General features: G+C 59.9%; 2 protein-coding genes across 3 annotated transcripts in view; one reads left to right on the forward strand and one right to left on the reverse strand.

Annotated features, from left to right (window-relative positions):
• Window positions 1-1,412, reverse strand: part of LOC110394988 (cathelicidin-1) — an 8,137-nt gene extending 6,725 nt beyond the window's left edge. Inside the window, exons 1-2 of the mRNA XM_021389066.1 lie at window positions 807-1,412; window positions 163-270 (exon numbers count right to left, since the gene is read on the reverse strand). Coding sequence (XP_021244741.1) covers window positions 163-270; window positions 807-974 — 276 coding nt within the window. The 5' untranslated portion in view covers window positions 975-1,412. The remainder of the gene's footprint in view (window positions 1-162; window positions 271-806) is intronic.
• TBRG4 (transforming growth factor beta regulator 4) lies at window positions 2,243-11,304 on the forward strand. 2 transcript variants are annotated; one of them, XM_021388067.1, is made up of 11 exons: window positions 2,243-2,336; window positions 2,911-3,379; window positions 3,922-4,239; window positions 5,148-5,319; window positions 6,338-6,495; window positions 6,908-7,018; window positions 7,832-7,976; window positions 8,669-8,911; window positions 9,299-9,410; window positions 9,865-9,979; window positions 11,162-11,304. In XM_021388067.1, exons 2-11 carry the CDS (start codon window positions 2,951-2,953, stop codon window positions 11,261-11,263), a joined length of 1,905 nt encoding a protein of 634 aa, XP_021243742.1. In that variant the 5' UTR covers window positions 2,243-2,336; window positions 2,911-2,950; the 3' UTR covers window positions 11,264-11,304. The 2 variants fall into 2 exon arrangements, with proteins under 2 accessions (XP_021243742.1, XP_021243740.1); XM_021388065.1 differs by lacking the exon at window positions 11,162-11,304 and having other exon boundaries at window positions 9,865-11,155.

A 12,275-nucleotide genomic window follows, 5' to 3' on the forward strand; every position in this document is an offset into this window, starting at 1 on the left:
TCCACGCAGGTGACATCGAACACGGCGCGGCCGCCTTGCAGCACCACGGGCGCAGCGCAGTCCTTGACGAGCTGTGAGCAGTGGGGACACTGAACACAGGGCTGTCCTCCCACCCCCAACCCGGGAGCCCCCCAGCACCCGCCAGCCCAGCGCGGTGCTCACCCCGTCCTCCTTGAACTCGCAGCTGTCGAGCTGGGCGCCCGAGCGCGCCTGGCACCGCGTCTCCATGATGGTGAAGTTGAGGTTGTGCAGGGAGCTGAGCTGGACGTTCTGTGGGACAGGGGACAGCGTGGTGGCAGCCACCCGGCACCCCCGGCCACACCGGGCATGGCTCAGAGCCGGCAGGGGGAGCAGCCTCGCATCCCCGTCTGGATGTCCCCTGTTTGTCCCCATGATGTGCCCATGCTGACCCTGTGCTTTCCCATTGGTTTCCCCATCATGTCCTGTTGATGTCCCCAAGGACTATCCCCCAGGATTTTCCCAGGGTGCCCCCAGAATGACTCCCAAATGTTACGAAGACATTCCCACAGTGTCCCTGTAAGTGTACCCATGCCATCCCCATGGTGACCCCTTGCTGTCCTCATGTTGCCCCCTGGATGTCCACATGATATTCCCTAAGTGTCCCCATGATGTTCCCCAAAGTCTCCCCATGCTGTCCGTACTCTGTTTCCATGCTATCCCCACACTGTGGCCACACTGTCCCTCTACAATCCCAACAGTGTCACCAAGATGTCCCCACGGTGTCCCCCAGTGTCCCCATGATCTTCCCCACGCTGTCCCCATCATGTCCCCACACGTGCGCTCACCGGGCCGGGCTCGGGGTCGGCAGTGAGCAGCCGGAATGCGTTCTGCACCTCGGGCCGCTGGTTGTAGGTGTCCACGGCCTGGGTCAGAGCCTGGGTGTAGCCCAGGGGGGCCGGGAGGGCGCAGGCCCCCCCCAGCAGCGCCAGCACCAGCACCCAGCAGCTCGGCATCCTTACCCCGTGCCCGCCCCAAGCCCCCAGCGCCTTTTATCAGCCCTGAAGTTGGGCAACGTGGAAACACGGGGCCTGGGGGAAGCAGCCACAATGCGGCCGTTATCCGTGGGGGAAAACCTGTGGTGGGGACATCTCGAAGCTCAACACTGCTGTGCCCTCAGAAGAAAGAGAATGAGAATGGTGGCTGGAAGCCAATCATGACCCAACACGGGAAATTCTCTTAAACGTTTTATTGAGAGGTGGTTCAGCAAAGGGTCAGGTTCCCACAGAGGTTGTAGCTCGGTCTCCCGGCACGCAGCTGCCACCCGTAGCAGGAACGAGTTCTCACAAAGGTCAGAACTCACAGATTCATTAAGGCTGGAAAAGACCCCTGAGACCACCACGTCCATCCCCATCCCACCCCACCATGCCCACTGACCACGTCCCTCAGTGCCACATCTCCGCGGTTCTGGAACACCTCCAAGGAGAGTGACCCCACCACCTCCCTGGGCAGCCTGTGCCACTGCATTACCACTCTTTCAGAGAAGAAATATTTCCTAATCTCCAACCTGAACCGCCTCTGGTGCAACTTAAAGCCATCACCTCTCATCCTAGCACTGTTACCTGCAAGCAGAGGCCGGCTCCCATCACACTACAGTCTCCTTTCAGGGAGCTGTAGGGAGCAGTAAGGTCCCCCCTGAATGCCCGAGAGCAGCACCAACACCCCCAAAACTCATCTGGAAGACTTTCTGGGAACCTCCACCAGGGCTGCCCTGTGCAGAACATGGGGTCACAGAATGGTTTGGCTGGAAAGGTCCTCACAGCCCAGCCATGGGCACGCAGCGTGCAGGGACCCCCTCCCACAGCCAGCCCGCTGCTGAGCACTGCAGGGATGGGACACTCGCAGACACTCCTCCTGATGCCAAACCTCAATCTCTTCCCTTTTAATTTAAAGCTATTCCCTTTGTCCTGTCACTCCACGCCCAAACAAACAGCATCGGGGCGTGCCCAGCACATAAATCTCCTTTTATTTGCTCTCCGCCCAGTGTTGCCAGAGCACCGCCCTGGGCTCTGTTTGGTTTCCCCGTTCCCACAGCCGGGCCCGGGGTTGGGGCCGGACTGACCGGACCTGACCTGACCGGACCCGGTCAGAGCTGCAGACCCAGGCCCGAGCTCCGCCGCACAGCGCCCTTCACAAAATGGCGGCGCCCAGCAGCCGCGAACCGGAAGCGCTTCCTCTTTCGCGCTCGATTTGGTCAGGGGACTCAGGGAGCTCAGCCAATAGGAAATGGTTGCACTATGATGATGTCATCAGACTGCGCCAGAGCGCATGCGCACTTCCTCTCATTGCCGGGCTAACGTGCGGCGGGGCTGGGCGAGGTCAGCGCTGATGGCTGCGGTTCCGCGGCCCGGGGTGATCGGGAGCGGGGTTCGGGCACTCGGGGGGCTGTGTCCAGACCTAGATCGGGGTTTCAGAAGGGCTATGTGCCCTGGGGCCGCTGCGGGTCCCGCCTAGTCGCCGGCCTAGAGCTCGGCCGGTTTGTCCATGGGGTCAGACGGGGAGACCTAGGCCTCAGGTTGCGCCAGGGGATGTTTGAGCGGGGCGTTAGGGAGGATTTAGGATTATGGAGCATCGGAACAGGATGCCCCGGGAAGTGGAGGAGTCCCCATCCCTGGGGATATTTAAAGGACACGTGGATGTGGTGCTGAGGGACATGGCTTAGTGATAGGCTTGAGCGTGCTGGGTTAATGGGTGGACTTGGTGAACTTGGAGGCATCTCCCAACCAAAGTGATACCGTGGTTCTGTCCGTGTGGGACCCTTTCAGTTTTGTTCTACGGGGTATTCATAGGGATGCTCTGCGTTTCTGTGCTTCGCAGCTGTAAACCCATTACCTCCCCTCTTTCCCCCCCGAAACCCCTCCCATTCTTAAAGCCTTTCTTTTCCTCCTCCAGCATCCCCAGGATGCAGCACTGAGCCCCTCAGACCCCCGCCATGGCAGCCCGGCTGATGCAGCGCTGCTGCTGGCGGCACCTCACCACCTTCGCCTGCGCTCCTGCTGCCGCCCCGGCCACTCTGCTGCTGCCCTCTGGGAAGGTGCCAGCAGCCAGGGCCCTGCCACGTGTACCTCTTGCCTCCATTCACACCTCTATCTCCTCCAGTTGGACCGCAGACAGGTTCTCTGTCAAAGAGCAGGAGGAAGAAAACAGAAACTCGGAGCACACAGTGATCCTGAACCTCATCGAGGCTGCCACGAGTCCTCAAGAACTCTTCCAGCTGGGTGAACTTCACTCTCTAAATAGCAACCAAGCTTCGCTGGTGGTTACTCGACTTTCCCGGCTTGCAGCGGAAAAGAAGCTGGAAACAGAGGGCATTGTGCAAGATGAACGCTTTCAGCAGCTCATTGAGATCGTGGATTCTCAGGTGAGTTCCCTCCTTGTGATGGAGGCAATTTGGAGAAAGAATGGAGCTGGGAAGGCTGGCCTGGAGCAGTGAGCATTGCCTTTTTCCTTCCCTCCTGAATTTTCACTTTTCATAGCTGCTGCCTTCACAGACTAAAATGAATCACCTTGCAAAGTCCCTGTGTCAACAAATTGGGGATTTTGAATGTTAGGGTCTGGGCTTGCTTTTTCAGCTGCACCCTGCATTGGGTTTTCCACCTCCAGGTAACTCTGGCAGATTGCCCTGAGAGCACTCAGGTCCTTCTCGCACCCAACCACTGAGCCACTCCCCAGCGCTGTATTAGGATGTTGCAGTGCTGGAGTTGGAGTAGGCAGGGCAGTTAAAGACTCTGTTTGCTGGAGGCCACCTGGTTCATCCTACCCTGAGCACTGTCAGCCGTGGTGCTGCCTTATTTGTTCTGCTGCTCACTGAGGTCATATCCCAGCCACGCCACGGGGAAATTTAGGTGTCTGCACCTCCAGAGAAGGGTAAAATCTACTTAAATATTTTTACTTGCCTCCCAGATATCTCAGGTGTGGAATAACACCTTGGTGAACCTCCTGAAGAGCCTGTACTTGCTGGGGATGGAGGGCAGCAGCAGGGAGATGCAGTCGGTGGAGCACGAGGTGCTGTGGCGGTTGCGGCGGCTCACCTTCCGCCAGCTCGCCTCCTTGGCAGAGTTCTTGGCTGTCAAGAAGGGCAAGGAGAGCAAGCTGCTCAGTGAGGTCATCAAGAAGCTGGAGCTGAGGTGGACGGAGCTGGAGGGCACCCGAACCGTGGTGATGCTGATTGCCAAGGTCGGGTACATCTCCCCTGTGCTGATGGACCGGCTGGAGGACAAGGTATGGGCTCGGGTGCCCCGTTCCCTTGGGGTGGGACATCTCCTGGAGGCAGTGACAGCGTGAGGGACATTCTCTGTGGGCACTGCTCCACCAGCATGTTCCTGTCAGCCTGTCTTGCGGAGGAGCAGGCTACATGCAGGTTGCTTCCTGTGTGCAAAGGTGCTTCTAAGAAATGTTTTCCTCTTTGGAGCCACGCAGATGGGGAGCTCACACGTGGGAGCTCCCAGACCTGCGCCGGTCTGAGCTGCTCAGAGGTGAACTGGGCTGATGTGCTTTGCCTTGCAGCTAGAATTACCTTCACTTTGTGGTAGAGTTACCTTAGCTCAGCTGGCAGGCAGTAACTTGCAGAGGCAGCATAATGTCACTGCCAAAAGCATTGTCCTCTGGCTCTCTGTGAAAGTCAGGCTGTGAGCAAGGAGTCTGCAGGGAGGTCTGCACTCCGGCAGGTCCCTCTTTCTGTCACTTCCAGGAGCAGGGAGATGTCTTTTTGGGTTGGAACTGCCACGGGGCCATGAGTGCAGCTGCGTCAAATTCGGTCCTTGCTCAGCCCCGCGCTGGGGACCGGCCAAACAGCTGCCACAGCAACAACCCCTGCAGCTCATGGGCCCCACTGTCGTTCTCCCTCAACCCTGGGGATAAATAAATGCTGCAGACACTGCACGGTGGCAAAGCAGGACGCCGTTGTGGGGTTGTCAGCTTATGCAGAGCCTAAACTACAGATGTTGGGCAGGTGAAAACAGGAGTTACAGTGAGAAGCAGGGCAGTGATTCAGCAGCCTTTCCTGCAGTCCTTGGAGAGGGGCTCAGCCAGTGATGTCCTGAGGGGTGGCACATCCCACTCCACGTGAAGCCCGTGTCTGTGTGGGTTGCTTTGTGCTTTTCCCTCTATGTCTCCATGTTTCTTACCAGGCTCTGGAGCTTGCCGAGCAGTTCAGCCCTGAAGACATCCGAAAAATCACTTTGGCTCTGGCGTACCAGAACCGGCGCAGCGTGCCTCTGCTCCGTGCCATGTCGTACCACCTGATCCAGAAGCACTCAGAGCTCAACCTCAGCGTCCTGATGGACCTGATTTTTGCCTATGGTAAGCAGCTGGGCTCTGTCACGACCCGTTGAGTTGGGCGTTACTGTGCCTGCATAGGTCAGAGAGCCCTCTGTGTGGCAGCACCGTGCTTAGTGCAGGTCTGTTCCTCGCCGCTCTCGCCCCCGAGCCCCTTTGGGCAAGGGATGTCCTGGTTTTCCTTGCAGCACGCAGGACAGTGGCTCTAAAATAGTTGGTTTCTTTTCACCCAAGGTGTCCCAGTGGCAACATGATGAACGTTTGAAAAGTGGCATGGTGCCTTAGGTGCAAGTGCTGCAGACAGCCAGCATGGTGACAGTCACCTTTATTGTGTTACTGGCCACAGAGTAGACCAAAGCCATCAGATATGGATGGTGACAGACCTGGTGCAAAACAGCTCTGCTAGGCACAGGCCTGCACTAACTCATACCCTGTGTTATCATTCTTGGTTCTTCCCTTCTTTCTGTTTGCTTCTCTGTGCTTCTGTCTGCAAGTTGGGATGAAGGAAGCCAGGAGAGCTGCTCAGTGTCTGGCTTCTGGAGGTGGGAACAGATCTTCTGTCCAGCACTGGCGCAGTGTGGCTGTCATGGGTTGGATGTTCTTTAAAAATACAGAAATGATCCCACTACCGCTGGCCTTGGAAGGAGCTCATGCTTCTTGTGTTGATGCTACCACCATGCTATTCAGTTGGTAAATTTGGAATGACTTTCAAGGGAAGTAAGTGGTGGATGTTCCACGTCACAGCCTCCAAATCCCTGCTGGACGTCCTTCTGGGACACATTGGGGCCCAGCAGCCCCCAGCCTTAAAATCCCTGAGGTGGATAAGTCCAGTGGCTGGTTGTAGTTTGGGAGCAGTGCTGTCTCTCGCTGGTTCAGGCAGGGCTGTAGCAGCTCGGTGGTGGAGATGCTGGACTGGGAGCACTGGGATTGAGAGCTGGTGGGAGCGGCAGGACCTGGCTGGATGAGAAGGGGCAGGGCCAAGACTCACAGCTCCCGTACCAGCTCTGTGTCAGTGGCTGCCACTTTCTTTTGCTCCTTTAAGGAAAACTGAATTTCCACCAGCCCCAGGTCTTCCAGAAGATAGCCACTGACCTGCACCCCCACGTTCCTGCAATGACGCCCGTCGAGGTGACGCGCTGCATCCGCTCCTTCGCCCTCCTCAAGTGGCTCAGCCTGCCCCTGTTTGAGGCCATCTCTCAGGTGAGGAGGCAGGGGCCAGGATAGTGCCCACTGGCACCAGTATGACCGTGACACACGGACCGGTTCTCCTCTCTCCAGAGATGGCAGGGAGCAGTCAGAATCCACACAGGTCTGGGGCCAGCTTCAGCTCCTTCTGAGCCTCTGTTCCAGTGTGCTGCGCTCCCCAGGCAGCTCCCAAGCTCTGCCCCAGTTCTGATGCCTGCACCTCTGCCTGTGCCAGACAAGTGGGAGTATTATGGAGCTCTGCTTCCACTCACAGCCTTCCCTTGTGCCAGGATAAAATCCTAGGGAGGCACTGAAGGATCCTTTCCTTGTTGTTCCCATTTCGCCCTCATCAAAAGATTGATGTTTTCAATCTTTTTCTGTCAGTGCTTGTTCCTCAACGTCTGGTTTTGCTCTCTCTGTCTTTCAGTATGCCCTGGACAATGCCAAGCAGCTGTCTGTCGCCCACCTGTGCAGTATCATCCTGTCTTTTGCCCGCCTTAACTTCCAGCCCAGTGGAAGCGAGGACTTCTTTAACATGGTAACCTGCCTCCTTTTCGCCTCTCTGTCAACCTTCCTCCTCCCTGGAGTCAGTGGGAAGGCTGCACATCTCCTGGCATAACCCAGAGCACGAGTGGGTGCAGGAAATGGGAATGGGGAGCCCAGAGCTCAGGCCAGGCTGAAAAACCCATAGTGACTCTCTGTGGCTGTGTGCTGGCTGATAACCAAACTGGTTTGTCCCTGGCTAGTGCTGAGTCCCTGTAGGCTAGCTCTTCCAGCAGATGTGAGCAGCGTGTGGTCATTCAGGTGCCCTCCTGAACTCCGATTGCTGCAATTAACTCCATAACGAAGCCCTAAGTTCACAGTCACGCACCCATTCTCAGCAGGTCAGAGGTGTCCCAGCCCATCCAAGCCCTGGGTGTGGCAGTGCTGTTGGGGAGGATGGAGGCTGCCAGCCGTAGAGCTGCTCACTGCTGCCCTGCCCGAGGGCTTTGCAGGAAGATTTCTGCAGCCCAGGGTGAGCAGATGAGACCAAGTGGAGGGGGAGCCTCGTGCCACAGAGATAGAGTTAGCATTCCTGGTTAGCAGTGGGGTCTGGACTCTTTGCCAGCAGTAATCGCAGTCAGCATGAAGGGAGGCTGTGTAGCAAGTGCAAAACTATTGATTTTTGAGGCATTGCAAAAAAAAAAACAACAAAAACCACTCAGAAGACTGGCACCTGGAACTGTGAACCTGCAGCAAGGCTGCTGGAGAGCAGTCCTGAATTCTATTGTCAGCAAATAGCCCAGGAGAAGCACTGCAGAAGCAGGGCCATCTGCAGAGATGTGCTGAGCTGTGGCTTTGGTTCTGGCAGGTCCACGAGGAGCTGCAGGGCCAGCTGGACAGCCTGGAACCCCAGCTGCTGACTGACCTGGTCTGGTCACTCTGCGTGCTGCAGCAAGCCAAGGCGCCCTACCTGCAGCACGTGCTGGCACCCAACTTCCACGCTGGGATCCGAGGTAATGTGGCACAGGGAGCCAGAGCTCAGGCTTGGCTCTCAGAGTGGGAATTCTGGGTCTAGTGCATCTGTGTTAGGGCCAGCACAGGTTGTGAGCTCAGCTGCTGAGCAGGGAGGGGTTGGTCTCCCCAGCACTGTGCCCGTGGGGTTGAACCCAGCAGGGTGACACGATGCCCTCAGCCTTCTGGTTGGAACCATGCACCCCAAGGCTCAGCCTTGTTCTTGGCTCCAGCACTGCCTGCACGTCTTCCCCAAGCACGCAGAGGTGATGGGAGGGCTTGGTATCTCCTAACCAAACACAGGGGAGGTGCAGCCCAGTCAAATTCAGTCTCTGCCTCCTCCATGGCGAGCGCTGGCCATCCGGCTGCCACAGCAACGTCTGTAGTTCATGGGCCCCACGTCCCCTCCCATGGGACCCTGGGGATAAAATCGTGCCACAGACACTGGGGCTGTGCCCTCCGAGCAAGGGCTCAGCCGGGTCTCACCCTGTGCTTGGGCAGTGCTGCCCCTTCTACCCATGCATCACGTGCGTGGCCGTTTGCAATCTGTATCCTGATGCCAGCAGACAGAGATCCATCGTGGTGGATTATCAGGCCCTGCTTGAGCAGCAGCAGTGGGATTGGAAGCAGAAATCCTGATTGGATGGGCTGAGCAAGCCGCAGGATCAGCTCTTTGTTTTCCTCCTCCTGCCAGGCGATCCATCCCCCAAGGCTCAGAACTTGCGGATGAAGCTCATCCAAATCAATGCTGCTGCCAAGCTGGAGAGCCCCGAGTACCAGGGGCCGTTCCTGCCGGCTGAGATGCTGAGTGCTGCAGAGCCAGCAGGAGAAAAGGTCACGGTGCTGCAGAGCAGCCTGCGGGAAGCCCTGGCGGGCGTGCTGGGCAGCCAGGACAACGGGCGCTGGGACGTGCGCACCATCTACGGCTGCCAGATCGGTGAGCACGGCCTCTCCGCGGAGCAGCGGGGCCCTGTTGGGGTCTGCTTGCTGAATCAACATGAAGTCTTTGTGCCTGAGGTTATCCTCTCTTATTCTTCGGCCTCACGTCCCTCCGCCTCGTCACTGCAGCCCCGTCCAATTCAGTCCCTGCCCCCTTCCATGGCAAGGACCGACCATCCGACTGCCCCAGCAGTGCTGTAGTCCGTGTGCCCCATGCCCCTTCCCCTGTGACCCTGGAGACAAAGTGGTGCCACAGACACACGTTGTGCTGGAGGTGGTTGGGGCCTTCCCTGCTGGATGCTGCGCCCCGTGTCAGCCCCATAGTGAGGGCAACCCCATGGAACAGCATCCTCAGGGCTCCTTTTGTTTTTTCTCCTCTCTGCAGATGCTGAAGTGGTGCTGAACAGTGAAAATAAACCTCTCCCCTTGAAGGACTTTGCTGCTCCCCATCTGCCCCACTCAGAAGGGACGAAGCCGCTGCCACCGGGTGCCAAGAGGTGGGTTTGGGCTCAGCTGTGCTGGGCACAGTGGGAGGGACAAGGCTGTGTCATCCCCGTGGCTGGCTGCAGGCAGCAGGGGACAGTGCCACGGGCATGCCAGCATGCCAAGGTCACTGTGCCCAGCTGCGTCCACTTGCCTGGACAGAAAATAAAGTAGGACCGTGCCAAGCTGCCGTGGGTCACGTTGCAGGGGATAGGGCAGCATGCTGGCTGTGGCAGCAGCCTCCCATGTCTGGCACGTCCTCCGCAGAGAGCCTGTGCCAACTGTCTGCCACCCCTCCCGGCTGCCCACAGGGCCCAGGGGCCTCCTTCCTGGCCAGGAAAGGCAGCATCTCCCATCCAGCAGCGTGGACTGCAGATCAGCTAGATTGGAGCCATCAGTGCTCAAAGCTGCTCTGGGGCTGAGGTTGCCCAGCGCCGATCTCACTGCTCTCCTCCTCCCCTCTCGCAGGGTCGCCTTCCTCAGGTGGGAATTCCCCAATTTCAGCAACAGGAGCAAGGAGCTGCTGGGCCGCTACGCCATGGCTCGGCGCCACATCCAGGCGGCCGGCTTCCTCGTTGTGGACGTGAGTAGCCAGCCCTCAGCACCCGGCGCCTCACGTGGCCCCGTGCTGGGATTAGCCACCGTGATCCCCTCCTGGCCACCTGTCAGGAGGCCCCCCGGGGCAGAGCGGGGATCAGTAATGGAGGAGGACAGCAGACAAGGTCTTAGCGCTCTGATCCCCGCGCCGCAGCAGCGCTGTGCTCTGCTGGGGTCATGCATTATTCAGCCCCCGGAGGTAATTATAGCTGTGCTGGCAGAGCTGTGCAGCGGCCAGGGACCGGAGCACGGCTCCGTGGGGGCAGGAGGGCGGCGTGCCACGTGGCCCCGAGCACTGTCACCCCGCATCAGCCTCCGTTCCCTGCGAGGAGCCCAAGCTCCCGTCCCCTCGCACGGAGCTGCCGCTCTTTGACGCTGATGCGAAGCGAGGCCCGTGCCATTGTGTGGTCCCCCCCCTCCCCGCAGCCCATGCACTCGCTGGCTGCAGAGATTCAGGTGGGGAGATGGGAGGAGGAGAAGGAGGAGGAGGGGGGGGGCGGGGGGGTTGAAGCGCTTCCTTCAGCTCGAGCTTTGTGCTAAATATAGCAGGGGTGGGTGGGGGGATCCCCCCCAGTCTGCTCCCTCCGCGGGTTGGAGCCATCAGAACAAGCGAGCGCCGTGCAAGCTGCCCCAGCGCCGCTCCCCCCTCCTGGTTGGCTGCTGCATCTCTCCGAATAAATGCTGCGTCCTCGCCAGGCAGGGGTTGCCGTGCTGCTGGGCAGGGAGGCCGGGATGCGCAAAGGGGAGGAACCAGGCCATGAAGGCCTGCACGTACCCTGCAGCTGGGATGAAAAATTCAGCGGGTTTCGGCGCTCTCAGATCACAACGGGAAGGATCCGCGCTCTGCCCCGGGGTGGCAGCCCCCATAACACTGCTGCCCCGGGGGGGGGGTGATGCTTCCCAGTAATGGCCAGCAGGGCCGTGCCAAGGGCATGGTTTCCCTCGCCCTCCCTGCAGCCTCGTCAAATTCGGTGCCGCCTGTGCCGTGGTGCGCGCCGGCCCAAAGGCTGCCACAGCATCGCCCGTGCTTCATGGGCCCCACGTCCCTGCTGTGGGGCGGCGGGGATAAAAACACGCCACGGACACGGCCGGGAGCTGAGCACCTCCCCACGATGCCGGTGTCCCCATCCCTCACTGCCTCTTCTCTTTCCCCCCCCCCCTCTCCCAGGTCCCACACTACGAGTTCCTGGAGCTGAAGCTGGAGCGGCAGCGGGCAGCGTACCTCCGCGACAAACTCCACAAGGTGGTGGCCAAGGAGCTGGCCAGCTAGGGCCGAGCTGTGTTTCAATAAAGCCACCCGCTGCTGCTGAACCGTGTCCCCTGTGTGTCCCCAAGCTGTTGGGGGGGCGGGGGGGCTGCGCTGGGGGGCCAGTGGGGTTTTCTGGTTCCTGGTGGGGGGTTTTTGTTGGCGGTGTTCCTGGGATGGGAGGACGATGGTGGCACAGATGACCATCATCGCAGATGGGGGACGGGGGGGGGGGGGTAGGACCCCGGCCGTGCCCCCATCCACGCTTCCCCTTGTCCCCGTGTCCCCAGCCGGGCACGAGGGAGGCAGGAAAGCCCTCCCGCCGTGACGCACGGAGCCGGCTGCCAGGAAGGGCTTTGGGGACGGATTAAGCGGCCATCTGGGCTCCGGGAGAACGGGTTTGGGCTGCGGGGGCACCGCTTCCCCCCCCTCCGCTGCATCCCTCGCGGCCCCTCTGGCCGGTGCCCAGTCAGCGCCATTTGGGGATGCGGCCGGGTGCTGAGTCACGGCTCAGCGCTGTTCCTGGCACCGGCGTCGCGCCAAGGCCGGCAGCGCTGCGTGCCCGGGTGGGAGGCAGCAGTGTGGGCATGGCCCCGGGGGGGTTGGGGGGCTGTAGCCATGGAGGGGGCTGTCCCCGACCAGGACAATGTGTGCTGTGAGCGCTGAGCATCCCCTTTATCCCCCAACCCAAAGGGCTGGCTGTCCGTCCATCCATCCATCCATCCATCCATCCATCCATCCATCCATCCGGGGGTCTCCCAACCTCATGGGGTGGGGGGGGGGGGGGGGGTTAAGGTTGCCAGGGAACCCATCCCCATCACCATGGAGATGAGAGAAGGGCTGTTGCCATAGCAACAGCGCACGGGCCCCATCCTGCCTCCCTCAGCCTGGGGGACCCCAACGCGTGCAGCATCGCTTCGGGGCGCGGGGGGGGGGCTCTGAGTCCGCTGTGGGAATCACATGGGGGGTGGGGGGAAGGAGCACCCCGACACCCCCAAAATCAGCGCTGGGATGGGGCAAACCGAGGGACCCCCCC

This window comes from Numida meleagris, chromosome 2 (assembly GCF_002078875.1).
Source record: "Numida meleagris isolate 19003 breed g44 Domestic line chromosome 2, NumMel1.0, whole genome shotgun sequence".
In the NCBI taxonomy this organism is placed as follows: domain Eukaryota; kingdom Metazoa; phylum Chordata; class Aves; order Galliformes; family Numididae; genus Numida; species Numida meleagris.

Coding starts and splice junctions, on each gene's coding strand:
- TBRG4 (XM_021388065.1), top strand. CDS start 2,951: ATGGCAGCCCGGCTGATGCAGCGCTGCTGCTGGCGGCACCTCACCACC. Junction 7,977..8,668: donor CTTCCACGCTGGGATCCGAG/GTAATGTGGCAC, acceptor TCCTCCTGCCAG/GCGATCCATCCCCCAAGGCT. Junction 8,912..9,298: donor CATCTACGGCTGCCAGATCG/GTGAGCACGGCC, acceptor TCCTCTCTGCAG/ATGCTGAAGTGGTGCTGAAC.